Genomic DNA, 15,711 nt, shown 5'->3' on the forward strand with positions numbered 1-15,711 from the left:
CTAATCTCTTCCCCAAGTAAAATTTGATATACTGCTTAACTAACACTTCTTGGGGAGGTTCCTGTTAGGAAGCTCTTAATGTCAGGGATTAGAGTGAGGGCAAGAACATTGGGTTCAAAGCTTGGAGTTGAGAATATCTTCCTGCATATAAAGTGAACCTTGCTTTATAAAAAATCCCACTTTATGGCCCTTAACATGATACAGAAGAGTAGGGAATGTGAGCATATGTAAGATATTTCCAGCTGATTGATGCCAACTCTAATGGGTATTCCTATTTGAAGTATATTGACATCCTTTTAAAAGTTATTTGGACTTAAAGTTTCTTTTATTGGAGGCAATATGCATTGGCTCCCAACTTCAGCACGCATAGCAAATGTCCATTCCCAAAGATTTTGACTTATATGTCTGAGATGGGGCACAGGAAGGGATCACTGAAGGGCCCACACACAGACTTGTCCAACCTGGGCACAGAGAAAAAACCGGTTTAAAGGGCACCTACATATATGGGAAGTAAATCCATTTACTAACCCTAGAGCATTTGCCAAACATGTGGGCAACTATGGGAACTCCCTCTAATGTCAGAGACACAGAAGCACACCCTTTGTTTTGCTGCCACTCCACCTTGATTTCATGAGCACAAACACAACCCAGAAGTCCTAGGCAGAAATTCGTGCATCGGGGCGTGGGTCCCCTCAGCCCAGACTGCACCCTCTCTAATCCGGGAACCCTTGGGGGACATCCCTCTCACAATCCTGGACCGCTGGCTCCTAATTGCTCACCTGCCTGCCTGCCTGGTCGCCTCTAACTGCCCCCTCCACTGGCCTTATCACCCCTAATTGCCCCCCCCCCCCCTGCTGGCCTGGTCACTCCTAACTACCCCCCACTGCCGGCTAGGTTGCCCCCAACTGCCCCCTCCCTGCCAGCCTGGTTGCTCCTAACTGTCCCCCCCCACTGCCCTGGTCACCCCTTACTGCCCCCCCTGCTGGCCTGGTTGCCCCCAACTACCCCCCTCTGCCGGCCTGGTCACCCCTCATTGCCCCCCCTGCCAGCCTAATTACCCCCAATTGGCCCCCCCTGCCAGCCTGGTCACCCCAACTGCACCACCCCCACCGGCTTAGTTGCCCCACATGCCCCACCCCCGCTGTCCTGGTCACCCCATGCAGCCTGCTGTTCAGTCGTTTGGTTGTCCCTCACTAAGCCCCCCTGCCGGCCTGGTTGCCCCACACAGCCTGCTTGTTCAGTCGTTTGGTCGTCCCTCACTAACTCCCCTGCCTGCCTGGTCATAGGCAGCCATCTTGTGAGGGTGTGAGGGTTAATTTGCATATCACCTATTTATTATATAGGATGAAGGCCTGGGGCAGGGGGAGGAGGCAGGCTATAAGGGTTCAATGGGGAAAAATGGGTACGTCTGTATAACTTTAAGCAATAAAGATAAATTTTAAAAAAGCAAGTGCCTTCATTAAATCACAGCTTAAATTTATAAATCTGGCCTCACCCAGAATATACTTTAGCTACATATAACACTACTCTGTGACTGCACTCAAGGGTAACTGACTTTACTTATTGGACCTCTTTTCTCGTGTGTCCTTATTTGACTTATTGGACCTCTTTTCTCTTTGGAAGTGTTAAACAGTGAGCAAAAGTAATGTTTCTAGAGAAACTGCTTCGTGTGTTATGATCATACTCATTCTAATTATTCTTTAGGTGCTTTAAAGAGTGCTGCTTCAGAAAAAAATGAAACAACATAAACAAAAGTGCTTTATCTATTAAGCACTAAACAAATGTCATGTACTCCTACTAGGTACTATTTTCCCTAAAAGAAATAAAAAGCATTTGCTTGTTCAAAACAGAATGGCAAAGAGAGAGGAAGAATGCTTTCACCTAACCTTCATCTTAAAAGGATATTTCTATTGGGTATAGAATTCTGGGTTGACAGTTCTTTCCTTTCAGTCCTTTAAGCACATTGTGCCACTTTGCTCTGGGTTATGTAATTCCTAACAAAAAATCTGCAATCAGTTGAGTCAATATTCTGCTATAGGTAATACATCATTTTTCTTGAGGGAGTTTCAAAATTTTATCTTTGTCATTAGTTTTCACCAGTAAGATTTTGTTGTATTTGAGCATGGATGTAGTGAGGTTTATCCTATTTGAGGTTCTATGAAATTATTAAATCAGTAGGTTTTTAATTTTTACCAAATTTGGGAAGTTTGCAGCATATATTCTTTCTCCTCTCCTTCTGGGAGTACAATAACCTAAATATTAGACTTTTTGCTATTGTCATACTGATCCTTGAAGATGTGTTCTTTCATTTTTGGGGGGAGGGGATTAGTTTTCTTCTTTCTGTGGTTCAGATAGAATAATTTCTAGTTATCTATTTTCAATTTTTTTGATTGTTTACTCTGTCATCTCCATTGTGCTATTGAGCTCACTTAGTGAAGTGTTTCTTTTTTTATTTAGCTGTATTTTTTAGTTCTAAAATTTCCATTTGGTTCTTCATATCTTCTATTTCTTTGCTGATCATTTCTACTTTTCCATTTAGTTCTTTTAATATGCATTTTTAATTATAGATGACATGCAATATTATTAGTTTTATGTGTACAACATAGTGATTCAATATTTATATACCTTACAAAGTGATCACCATAATAAGTTTAGTAATTACCTGTCACTGTACATAGTTATTACAATATTATTGATTATATTCCCTATGCTATATATTACATCTTCATGAATTGTTTAGTTTATAACTGGACATTTTTACTTTCCCCTTTATTGTCCCCTACCTCCCAATCACCTTACTGCTAATAACCATCAGTTATAGCTAGGAGTTTGCCTCTATTTCATTTTGTTTATTTGTTTTGTATTTTTGATTCCTCATAAAAAAGAAATCATAGCATATTTGCTTTTTCTGTCAGACTTATTCCACCTAAAAAAATGCTCTCTGTTCCATTGTTCTATATGATCCAAACTTTTTTCCATAGTGGTTGCATCAATCTGCATTTTCACCAACAGTGCACTAAGGTTTCTTTTCCCTGCATCCTCCCCAACACCTGTTGTTTGTTAATTTACGGATGGTAGCCATCTGATAAGTGTGAGGTGGTATCTCCTTGCAGTTTTGTTTTGCATTTCTCTGAGGATTAGTGACGTTCAGCAACTTTTCATATGTCTATTGGCCATCTGTATGTCCTCTTTGAAGAAGCATCTATTCAGGTCTTCTGTGGACTTCCCTCCCCCCCCACGTTTTATTAAAATTGATTTCAGAGAGGAAGGAAGAGGGAGAGAGATAGAAACATCAACAATGAGAGAAAATCATTGATCAGCTGCCTCCCACACACCCCCTACTGGGGAATTGAGCCCACAGCACAGGCATGTGCCCTGACCTGGAATGAAACCTTTTCTTCCTGGTTCATAGGTCGACTGTCAATCACTGAACCACACTGGCTGGGGTCTGCCCACCTTTTAATTGGGTTGTTTGAGCTCTTTATGAATTTTGGATATTAACCCCTTATCAGATGTATCACTGGTGAATATCATCTCTCACTCATTAGATTTTCTTTTTATTTTGTTGATTTTTTCCTTTGCTGTGTAAAAACTATAGTTTGATGTATTCCCCTTTGTTTATTTTTCCTTTCCCCCCCTTGCCCAAGCACATACATATATCAGAGAAAATATTGCTAAGAGAAATGTCCAAGATTTTACTGCCTATGTTGTGTTGTTTTATGTTTTATAGGTTTCGGGTCTTACAGTGAAGTCTTTAATTCATTTTGAGTTTATTTTTGTATATGATGTAGTTTCAATTTTTTGGCGTGTATCTGTCCAATTTTTCAAACACTATTTATTGACTAGACTATCTTTATCCCATTGTCTGTTCTTGCCTCCTTTATGAAAAAGTAATTGATCATATAGTGTGGCTTTATTTATGGGGCGCTCTCTTCTGCTCTATTGATCTATATGTCTGTTTTTATGCCAGTACCATGCTGTTTTGATTACTGTAACCTTATAGTATGGTATGATATCAGGTTGGTATTTATTTTGTATCCTGCTACTTTACTGAATTAATTTATCAGTTCTAGTAGGTTTTTTGGTGGCATCTTTAGTGTTCTCTCTATATATAGTATCTGCAAATAATGACAGTTTTACTTGTTTCTTTCCAATTTGGATGCCTTTTATTTTTTCTTCTTGTCTGATTGCTGTGGCTAGAAGTTCCAGTATTATGTGGAATAAGAATGTTGAAAGTGGACATTTCTGTCTTGTTCCTGATCTTGAGGGAAACGATTTTTGTTTTTCCCCATTGACTATGATGTTGGCTGTGGATTTATCACTTATGGGCTTTATATTGTGGTATGTCCCCTCTATTCACACTTTCCTGAGAGTTAATATCATAAATGGGTGTTGGATTTTGTAAAATGCTTTTCTGCATCTATGAATGTAATCATATGATTTGAATCTTTCATTTTGTTAATGTGGTATAACATATTAATTGATTTGTTGATAGTGTATCAACTTTGCATCCCAGGATCATGGTGTATGATATTTTTAATATATTGCTGAAGTCGGGTTGCTAATATTTTGTTGAGGATTTTTGCATCAATATTCATGAGGGATATTGGCCTATAATTTTTTTTCTTTGTAATGTCTTTACCTGGTTTTGGAATTAGGGTAATGCTGGTGTCGTGAGCTTGTGTGTTTTCCCTACTCTTGAATTTTTTAGTGTAGTTTGAGTTACTTCTCGCTCTTTTGTAAGATGATTAATGGATTATTTTATTTATACTGTGGGAAACAAATGAAACCATTAAATGTTTTTATTTAAAGCAAATACATTAATAGATGTAGTGAAGCTTTCTGTAGGCGACATGCCCTGACCCTAGTCTATAAATGCTCCTGACTTTCCAACCCAACTGCCAAACTTGCCTCCACATATTGTTTTTAAAACATCCATTCCAAACCCACTAGATACTTCTATTATGATCTTGTTAAGATTGTAGGATAGTGAGTGGAACTTGGCAGATAGATTTTTCGTTTATGGAGGAGGAGCCAAAGAGGGAGTATATAAAGCATTTTTATTTGTTATTCCTTCAGGAAGAGATATTAAAGAAAAATAGTGGTACTTGTATTAGAAGAATATCTTTAAATTTGACATTATTTCAATGGTGAGCATTTAGGGTAAATGTGTGTGTGTTTTGCCTTTATTTTAGCATCTTGTACAACATCATGGATAGGACTAGCAGGACAGATAATATTTATTTACATGTGGAACAAATAAGTAAATGTAACTACAAGATATATGTTGATTAGAGGATTTCTGTAAGTGCGGACAGTCACAGCATCACGCATCCTAATGGCATGATTCTTCCCTCTAGTTTCCTTTGTGCTCTTGTTGAGAAAAGGATAAAGACCAGGAAGGAATGGTCTTGGGGAGGGAGTGGTAGGCCTTGAACACTAGTACCCACAGGCAGGTACGAGAAAAACTTGTGAGTTATACATTAAAATTATTTTTCTCTTTTAGATCTTGAATTTGTCTGAACTGATTGATGACTGCAAGTATAAAACTAATCACCTTCGGGTACAGAATAGAAAAGAGCTTATTAAAATATTATCTGCACGGTAAGCTTTGATCTACTATTTGTACATTCAAGAATTATGTCATTAGCATTTATATGGTGTTTTGTGGTGTTCTTTTTAGGCTTATTTAGATTAACTTGACTATTTTTTTTTCCATCTCACAAAATTGGTTAATGGGAAGGTATTTTAAAACTAAGTGTTTTCTTTATTTGAATGCATTTAAAAGCATTTTAATTGTCTTCTTAAGTACTGAGTCTTAACAGTGCTATAAACAAGATGTATTGATTGTCTGTGGCATGTTCTTTGGGGTTAGAACAGCATGAATACCAACAACAACAATAATTAACATTAGTTCTTACCTTTACTTTCTTAAACACTCTACATACCTGATCTCTCTTAACCTTTACAATCATCCTGTGAGGTCAGCTTTATTATTCCCCTTCTTATAGACAAGGAAACTGAGACAAATAGAGGTTAAGTTAGGAGTTTTTTTGGCTTTTCTGACCCTCTTCTGTGAAGTTTGTAATGATGTTTTGAAAATGCCATATTGAGCTATGGTCACAAGCATTAATGTTAATTAGAGTATCTGATTTCCCAATTATTACATTCACATCAGGTTATGCTTCTGTTAAAACCTATACCAATTTGTCAAGTTTGCCTCAGAAGACTGTAGTAATTCTTAATTTTTAAAATCAGTTTTACTTGTTTATTTCTACATTTCTAAATATATAAATTAGACTTTATGGTTTTTGCAGAATTAGATGCCCACTTGAGCTATTCTTCATGTATGGAACATTGGCTCTCATTATGCCAATAAATTATGTACTGTTGTTGAAATACCACATCTTGTGTTTTGAAAAGGCACTTGTATTTCTATGTAGTATATATCAAAGTTTTAGAAATTGAATTTCACTAATACAATATTTAGATCTTTCTCCTTTATATATGGGGCTTTCTACATGAGTCAACATTCATTACTTATATTTGCTCTCTCCTGGAGTTTAAGCACTTCCCCACACTGCCTGTATCTCCCCCATGTGCCAAAGGTTTTGCAGTCAATGGGAGCTCTGTGTGTGGGACTGATACGCAGAGAATGGGGGAATGAGAATGGGGCTCCCCTTCCTTAGTCATTAGTTAAATATAACTCTGATTCTACTGCAGAGCCTAAGAGCCCTCAATCATTAACCTTTCTCCACATGAGAACCGGCCAGTTCGTTCTGCTTTTGGCTTCTTTGCCTCTTAAGCAGTTTTTAATTCATTTAATTCATTGATACGACTTTTTTCTTTCACACCATGGTTACCAAGTTTCAATAATAGGCTCTTGTGAGAATCTTATACAAGCTCTTTGATAGTCTAAATAAATCATATCCATTCTGTGAGAAGAGTTGACCCAAGGAAAATACAAAACCCAGGCAGATACAAGTGTCATCTTGCTATTTAGTTGCCAGCACTTTATAACTTCAAGAACCTCGAAGTTAAGTTGTTGGTTTCCTAAGTCCTAAAACTTGTATTCCTTGCTAAATTCTGTTGTAGAATTCTGCTGTGAGAATACTTTTAGCAGCACCCGTAACAGATTAATTTTTATTTTTCTCCTTAGGATGAATTAAATATTATCATATTTTTCCTACTCATATACACAGAAGGGGAATTTTAGCATTTTGGAACCCATAAAGTTCGTATGTCTTTATTTGTACTTAATAAGAAGCATCGATCAGACTGTCAAACCTCAGAGGGAAGGTAGAGGAGGGTGGGTGTAAGGGGGAGAGATCAACCAAAGGACTTATATGCTTGCATATAAGCCTAACCAATGGACACAGACACCAGGGGGGTGAGGGCATGTGTGGGAGGATGGCGGGGTAATGGGGGGATAAGAACAAATATATAATACCTTAATCAATAAAGAAAAAAATAAAACAAAGAAGAGTCTAGGGAGTAGTCTTAAGAGAGGTCCTACTCAGATCACACACACACACAGAGCCCTTGTTGTTTGGAGGCCAAGTTTCATGTGCTCTTGTTCTGGTGTGTTGACATTTTTTGGTGCTCTCTTGTGATAATGTAGTTCTTCAGTCTTTCCCAGCTCATGTCTCTTTTCCTATGTGGTGAATCAAGCAGTGATGACCAGGGAGATTAGGATATGGTTAATTCCCATTTATAACCTTGTCATTTGTTTTTCTGAACAAATGTCACTGGGTTCATTAGTACCGTCTGCTGCTCAGCTTTCAGAAGTCTCTGAACGTTTTAAAATTTACCATTTTATTATTCTGTGTCTTACTGATTTTCAAATGTTTAGTGACTCTCTGGCTCTCTACTAATTATAGTATGAAGTCTGGTCTTTTTAGTCAGACATCATGATCTTTCATAATCTTACATGACCTTTCCTTTCTCTCTTTTTCTCAATATATGGCGCCTGCTCCAGCCACACTCCCATTTGGCTTCTTTTGTTCTCTCTCTGAAATGCTTCCCAGATTTACCATTACTCTAGAACAGTCACGTTTCAACGTTAATTCTGCAACTTCATGAAATCATCCTCAAATGTCTCTATTTGGGTTCCCAGTCAGAAAAGAAGGTGTCCTTTTGTTCCTTGTATCCGGTTACCAAGCAGAAACAGAATCCTCAGGAGTTGTTTTTGGGAAAGACATTGTGAAAGGTCTGCTCAACACATTGTTCCTTTCATTTAACAGCAATCGCAGAACTTGTGAATCATAGACACATTAGCTCCCAACCACGAAAAGGAGGCAGCGTAAAAGGAAGGAGAGGAATCTGCATTTATTTGAGGCCAAGGGTCTACCAGAAAAATATTATTAGTTTTTCTTTACAGATGAAAATTCTAAAGTATAGGGAGGTTAGTCTCAAAGTTAGACCCCATAGTGAATAGTTAGAAAAGATATTCAAAAGACAGAACCTTGATCACATATCATATTGTCTCCTTGAAGTGGTATATAAAATGTTATTGTGTCCTTGTTTATTCACTCAATAAACATTTTTCTCTCTGTATTGATTAAGGTATTACATATGTGTCTTTATCCCCCCATTGCCCCCCACTCCTCCACTCATGCCCTCACCCCCCTGGTGTCTGTGTCCATTAGTTAGGCTTATATGCATGCATGCAAGTCCTTTGGTTGATCTCTTCCCCTTACCCCCACACTCCCCTAACTTCCCTCTGAGGTTTGATGGTCTGATCGATGCTTCTCTGTCTCTGGATCTGTTTTTGTTCATTATATTCCACAAATGAGTGAGATCATGTGATACTTATCTTTCTCTGACTGGCTTATTTCGCTTAGCATAATGCTCTCCAGTTCCAATAACATTTGGTAAGCACCAAGGATAGAGAAGTAAAAGATCAAAATAAGTTGATGAAAAATAAATGCAGGGAAGTGGGGGATATGAGGAGAGCCAAAAGCTGGGTCTGAGGCTGGCTCTTCCGTTTAGGCTGTCACTCTCTGATAAAGTGACATTTGTGCAGAGTCCTGAAGGAAACGAGATAGGAAGAGCAGCAGATATCCTGGAGAAGCTTTCCAGGCAGTAGTGCATGGTTGGGAGTTTAAGGAGTAGCCAAGAGGACAGTATACCCGGGGCTCGGCGATCAGGGGTAAGAATGGGAGTAGGTGGGTCCAGAGAGAGGTGGCAGGCAAGTCATGTTGCAAAAGTTATGACTTTATGATAAAGTAGTTTCTTAAACTTGTGAAATTAAGGAATTGTTTTTGATCTAAAAATCAGCAACTTCTATTTTCTAATTAACCAGAATAGGCATATTTCCCCCCCACTTTTATTGAAAATATAATTAATACATGTATTAATTTCACCACAATAAATTTAGTTAACATCCATCCCCTCAAGTAGTTATATATATATTTTTCTTTTTATGAGAATTTTTAGGTCTACTCTCTTAGTAACTTTCAAATATACAATAGAGCATGGTTAACTGTAGTCACCATGCTGTATGTTAAATCCCCAGAACTTTTCTTCTTATAACTAGAAGTTTACATTTTGACACCTTCACCCATTTCTCCCACCCCAAAGAGATGACTTGAAGGGAATACTACACCTGGTAGAGCAACTGAAAGGCAGCAAAACCTTTTTCAAATGAAGATACTTGAGGGACTCAAGAGTTTCAATGGTATATGCTTCCCAATCATTCATTCATTCTCTCACTCATTTGTTAACAAACATTTATCGAACCTGTTATATACCAGTGACTGTTTTGAGCACTAGAAATACTGTTTTTAAAAAAACAAAGATAAAAGCCCTATTGGACTTTCCTGAGAGTAACCCTGCAGACTTTCTAGAAGACTTAATTTTTTTTTTTTAAAGAACTCTTCCATAGAGGATCCAAGATGGCTACAGGACAGGTGAAAGCTACACACAGCTCCTCCGGGCACCAAACTGGATTTATAGCTAAATTATAGAGCAATCAACCTGAATAACTAGCTGAAGGACAGCTGAACAGGAACATTATATTCAAGGGTTTATAGAAGAAGCTACACAGAGACTGGTAAGAAGGGCAGAGACGTAGAGAGGGCTGGCCCTTGCACCCAGGTGTGGTAGCTGAGAAGTAAGAAGGATATGTTGGCTGCAAAAGTCCCCTTGAGCACCATGGGGTCTCAACCCCATGCTGGGACCCCCAAAACCAGAGCACTAGGGCCGAAAAGAGGAGCCTTCATAGTGCCTGGCAGCAAGAATCAGTGGGACTCTGTCCACTGGGAAGAGGAGGAAGTCTGCTAGAATCCCAAGTGCTCTCCTCAAGGGCCAGCACACAGGAGCTTGCTCTTGGGCACTCAGCTGGGACTTTGGTGGAGGGAAGGTGACTCATGGGTGTACAGAAGCCTGGAGGGTCGGCTACTGAGGTCCCAATCCTGAGTTAACATCCCGCACCACCTGCAGGTGCCGTCTCTCAGGGTCGGGCTCTCCTATTCTTACAGCACTGGCTGGGGGACTACACGAACCCAGTCCTCCAAATGCTGGCAACACCTCCCTGCCAAGCTCAAGTCCAGCAGAAAGGACTGTTGGCTTCTGCAGAAGCCATAGGCAGACTGTAAGACAGTCATTGAGTTGTGTGGCTTTGGAAAGGAGGCTAATCTTTCCCCCTCTCCTGTGGGTTTGGCAGGTGCCACCCCCAACAGAAGACTCCCTTGTTGGGGTCTCTGGCATGGCTGTGGAGCTAAGGGAGGTGTGCAGCTTGCACCACCCCCAATGGAGAGCTGCCTTGATCTGCTTCCCCATATCCTCCTGGCCCTGTCCTGTTGAGCTCAATTCCACAGGGGAAAGGGGTGCAGCGTAGAGCTGGAACCACTGGCGTGACTCCTCTGGAGCTCCCGTCAGGGTCTCTGATAGCACAGCAATTTCACTTCTTATGACCCAGCAATTTCACTATGGGAATATATCCAAAGACACTTGAAACACTAATTCAAACAAATATATGCACCCCTGTGTTCATTGCAGCTGTATTTACAATAGCCAGGATCTGGAAGCATCCCAAGTGCCCATCATTAGACGAGTGGATTAAAAAGTTATAGTACATTTATTGAATGGAACACTACTTGGATATAAAAAAGAAGAAAACCTTACCTTTTATGACAGCATGGATGGGCCTTGAAGTTATGCCAAGTGAAATCAGCCAGTCAGAGAAAGACAAATACCACATGATCTCACTTACATGTGGCATCTAATCAACAAAATAATTTAACAAACAAAATGGAAACAGAAGCATAGACACATCAAACAGACTGATAGCTGTAGGAGGGGAGGGGCCTTGTGAGGCTGGGTTAAAAAAGGTGAAGGGATTAAGGAATATGTATGACACATAGACATACGTAGGAGTATGGTCTGAGGCCGTGGTCGGCAAACTCACTAGTCAACAGAGCCAAATATCAAGAGTACGACGATTGAAATTATTTTTGAGAGCCACATTTTTTTAAACTTAAACTATATAGGTAGGTACATTGTTATTAACTTAATTAGGGTACTCCTAAGGCTTAGGAAGAGCCACACTCAAGGGGCCAAAGAGCCGCATGTGGCTCGCAAGCCTCAGTTTGCCGACCACGGGTCTGAGGGAATGGGGGCAGAGGGAGGTGGAAGCGGGCACAAGGGGGATAAATGGGAATGGGAAGAGGCTTGACTTTAGGTGGTGAATGCCCAATGCAGTGTGCAGATGATATTTTATTGGGTTGTACACTTGAAACCTATATGGTTTCATTAACCAATGTCACCCCAATAAACTTATAAAATGAAAAAAAGAACTCTTCCATAAAAACATTTATTGTGATACATCTAAGTAGTTAGCTTTCTACTACTTTTTATTTTTCAGGTAACATTTAAAAAAAAAATATACTTTACAAAAGTATTGCATTCACAGACTGTGCCTGTTAATAATTTATTATCTTTTTGCCTTTTTTTAGCATGTTCATATACATGCTATAACTTTGATTAGTGTGGTGTTCCCATCATTTCTATAATAAAAGCATTGTTTTGGTAACAATAGCTACATTACCATGTGAGTATACCATGTTTTTGCCTGTTGTCTGCTATTAAACATTACATTATAAATACTTGCCTTTAATGCTCATAGACAATTTCCTTGGCCTACATTTTTATTTTAAAAAGTTGTTAAAATATGTATAACTGTAGAGGGAGTTGTGAGAGTGAATTTGCAGTGCAGACAGCTTTGAAAACACATTCTAGGAATGGACACAGTGTTTATTTTTATTTTTTTAAAGAACAACTCTTACCCCTTTCTATCCAATTTGACATCCAAAAGTAAAAAACAGAAGCATTTATGGATTTTTACAAGGTCTCCTCTCCTAAATGTGCGTACATATATCCTCTCCTGTTTCAAAATCTTTCTTACAAAGCATTTTTTCTGATTAAGTTTTGATTAATTTCTTGACTAATTTTCCAAGATAACTTCTCTGTCCATGGTAAGCCATCATTTAGTTTTTTTAGAATCAGATGATGCACTTTGTGTTCTTCTATGAAATCCATAGATTCTTTTAAGATGCTTATCAGAAATGCCAGTCACTTACATGCCTTTTCCGTTATTCTTGCTAATTGCAGTTTGATGCTACTCACTGGGAGTGGTTAGCCTCATTCAGAGGACGGCAGCTGCATGTTTTTGTCATCAGTGAGTTTTCCCTTCACAGCCAGCGCAGGCCCAGTTCCCCTAAGTGCTCTCAGGTATTACTATTCTCATCAGTGTGGCAAGCAACTTTTATTTTATTTTTTAAAATGTAAAGATGGAAGACTCTCTTCCCGCGCTTGCCATTCTAGCCAGGGTGCTGCAGAAAGTCTGTTGACCCAGCTGCTGATCTTGAAAAGTAGGCAAAGCTAAAGCATGTGAAAGTTCCCAGCTAAAACTCAGAAGGGATATAAAAAAGGTTAATCCGGAGCCTGTTAAATCTAACCCCTTCTTTGCAGTGCTAAGTAGCAGCACACTTCTGAACCTCAGCCACTCACACATTGGACCAGCATGATTTGCAATAGTCGGGACCTCAGGAGAGAGGTGAAAATCATGAAACTAAAGAGAAGTAAAGATGATGTATTAGTACTTGGGGAGAAATAATAGGAAGACATGAAATGAGGACAAAGGAAAAGAGAAATGATGGAGAAAATAGAAATACAATTCACTTTATTTCTCCCCCTTTCTCTCTTTACAACATTATTGGCCACTGACTATGGGCCCTGCCTGCTCCTGCAAATACAGAGATGAAATATGAGGTCTGGGATTTAGAGGAACTCATGTTATAATCCTATATAATAAAAGCCTAATATCCTAAGTGTCTGGTCATCCGGTTATCTGTTCAACCAATCAAAGCGTAATATGCTAATCTGCTCAACCGCTTGTTATGATGTGCACTGACCACCAGGGGGCAGATGCTCCGACCAGTAGGTTAGCTTACTGTTGGGGTCCAGCTGATTGGGACTAAGTGAGAGGGGTCGGACATGTCCTGGAGCCCTCCCCCATCCCTTCCTGGCTGACCAACCTCCTGCATCCCTCCCTGGCCCTTATTGTGCACCAGTGGTGTCCCTCGGCCTGGCTTGCGCCCTCTTACAATCTGGGACCCCTCAGGGGATGTTGGAGAGCTAGTTTTGGCCTGATCCCGCAGACCAGGCCAGGGGACCCCACTGGTGCACGAATTCATGCACTGGGCCTCTAGTTAGGAAATAAATTAGTAAGACAATGATTTAAGTAGTGTGTGCAGCATGCTAGGATCAACCTAGGCAGAGGGTGCTGGAGTCCAAAGAAGGGGTTAAACACCTCAAACTGGGGAAGTCAGGGAAGGCTTCCTGCAGCGGGTGCCACCTGTGTCTTGAAGGGCAAGTAGAATTAGGTAAATGAGGAAAAAAGATAGTTCTTAAGAGGAAATAGCAAACTAAATATAATTTCATAGGGAAGAAAAGAATCACGAGAGGAGAAAATATATCTTGGAAGATGACACCTTTTAAATTGACTTTTGAAAAGTGCTACACTTTTAAAAGTGTTAAGCAGGTGTATGTCAATATAGTATAGTAAAGGCATTTCTGACATGTTGGTTACACTCAGTTGCCATAAATAAAACTTCACAGCATTAGGATAAATTTACCTTGTAAACCGCTGTGACAATTCCCTTTAGTGAAATTATTTTTAGTTTTGAATGATCATATTTTTCTAAATTATGTTTCTAATATGTAATTGAATACTTGCTTATTTTCAGACTTTACTATATTATAATGTTGTAAAATTAAACGCCCTAGTTCAGGGCCTTCTAAACAGGGGTGCTAAACAAATACTTTTTGAATTGATTCAAGGGTTTATTAAAAAGCTTCATTTAATCTGATCACATTTTTAAAATTTGGTGTCAAATTATCTTTACTAGACTTGTGCAGAATATTGGAAAGTAGGACCTGGAGCAATATTTGGTCGTTGATGGAGGGATTGTAACCTCAAAGATACTTAAATGTAACGTTGATTTTTAAAAACTGACATCTTGTACTATAAGGTAAATTTGGTCACTCTACTTCCTGCGTAGGTCTTTTAGGGACTCTGCAGGGTTTTGAGGGTAAAATTTGAATGACCTTAACACCTGGAATTGCATTTCCCAGCCTTCACCTTACAATCACTTGCAATTCCTTATAATGTGGCCTGGTGTTTGAAGCCTCTCTGCTCACATGGCCATTCCTTTTCCCTGAAATGATGCAGCTTTTTTTTTTTTTTTTTGTCTCACTGGTTGCTACTACCAGTCCTTTGACATGAGCACATGTTTCAGGAGCTTTCCTTCTGCACTTGTCTATTTCAGCAGCCCCTCCTCTGCTGCCGCATCAAAGCACCTACAGCACTCAATTGTCCTCACTCATTTACCTCTCCCTCCTGGCAAGAGAGTAAATTTCTTAAGGTAGAGACAATTTCTTTTTTCTTATTAAGACTTTATTTTGGAGCAGTTTTAGGTTCACAGCAAAATTCAGAGCAAAGTACAGAGAGCTCCCATATCCCCCTGTCCCTTCTCAACATTCCCTGCCTGAGGGTACATTTGTTACAACCGATGAACCTACAAGGGACTATATCTTTTTTTATTTTATTTCTAGTGCCTATTTGGGTTTCAGGCACTCAGTGAGGGAGGCCAAAGCTTTCCAAGTTTGGCAGAACTGGCCAAAGGGAAGAGGGAAGATCCCTCAATGTCAGGTCAAAATAAAAACAGGGAGCAGTGGTAGCCGGACATGAGGACTTGGTCTGAACTAACCTAGGAGACCGCTGTTGTGATCACCTGATGTCAAAAGCCTGAATTGGAGACAAGAGTCTTCCTTTGACTAACTCTGGGGTCTTGAGCAAGTCCTCTGAGTGCTCTGAGCCTCAGGTTCTCCTATGTACGACACACATTCCAAGACCTACCTCATAGTGAGAAATAACAAGCAGTTCAGGCATAGAAACTACTATTATAGCACTCAGCACACCACAGTGCTCAGTCTATTTTAGGAGACTCTCAACCCTCAAGAATCATAAATTACAGCTCCTGAATTTTTTATTATCAAAGTTTGTATCATTTTTTAAAATTCATGAATCCCATATTTTGGAGAAGATTTTCTCTTCCAAACTGTAATTACATGAATTAACTTCCACAATTTTGATTTCATAAAGTTCTATTTAACTGCCAGTCAAATCCTGATAGGATGATATAACTT

At 39.4% G+C, this 15,711-nt stretch overlaps 1 protein-coding gene across 2 annotated transcripts in view; it reads left to right on the forward strand.

The window, feature by feature from the left end:
* SUGCT (succinyl-CoA:glutarate-CoA transferase) overlaps positions 1-15,711 on the forward strand; it is a 527,109-nt gene that overhangs the window by 178,668 nt on the left and 332,730 nt on the right. For both annotated transcript variants that reach the window (XM_070425193.1, XM_070425194.1), the window contains one exon: positions 5,507-5,604. In XM_070425193.1, the coding sequence (XP_070281294.1) occupies positions 5,507-5,604 (98 nt within the window). The remainder of the gene's footprint in view (positions 1-5,506; positions 5,605-15,711) is intronic.

This window comes from Myotis yumanensis, unplaced genomic scaffold (genome assembly GCF_028538775.1).
Source record: "Myotis yumanensis isolate MYYU_CA2020_CCGP unplaced genomic scaffold, mMyoYum1.0.hap1 SCAF_9, whole genome shotgun sequence".
NCBI classification, from domain to species: domain Eukaryota; kingdom Metazoa; phylum Chordata; class Mammalia; order Chiroptera; family Vespertilionidae; genus Myotis; species Myotis yumanensis.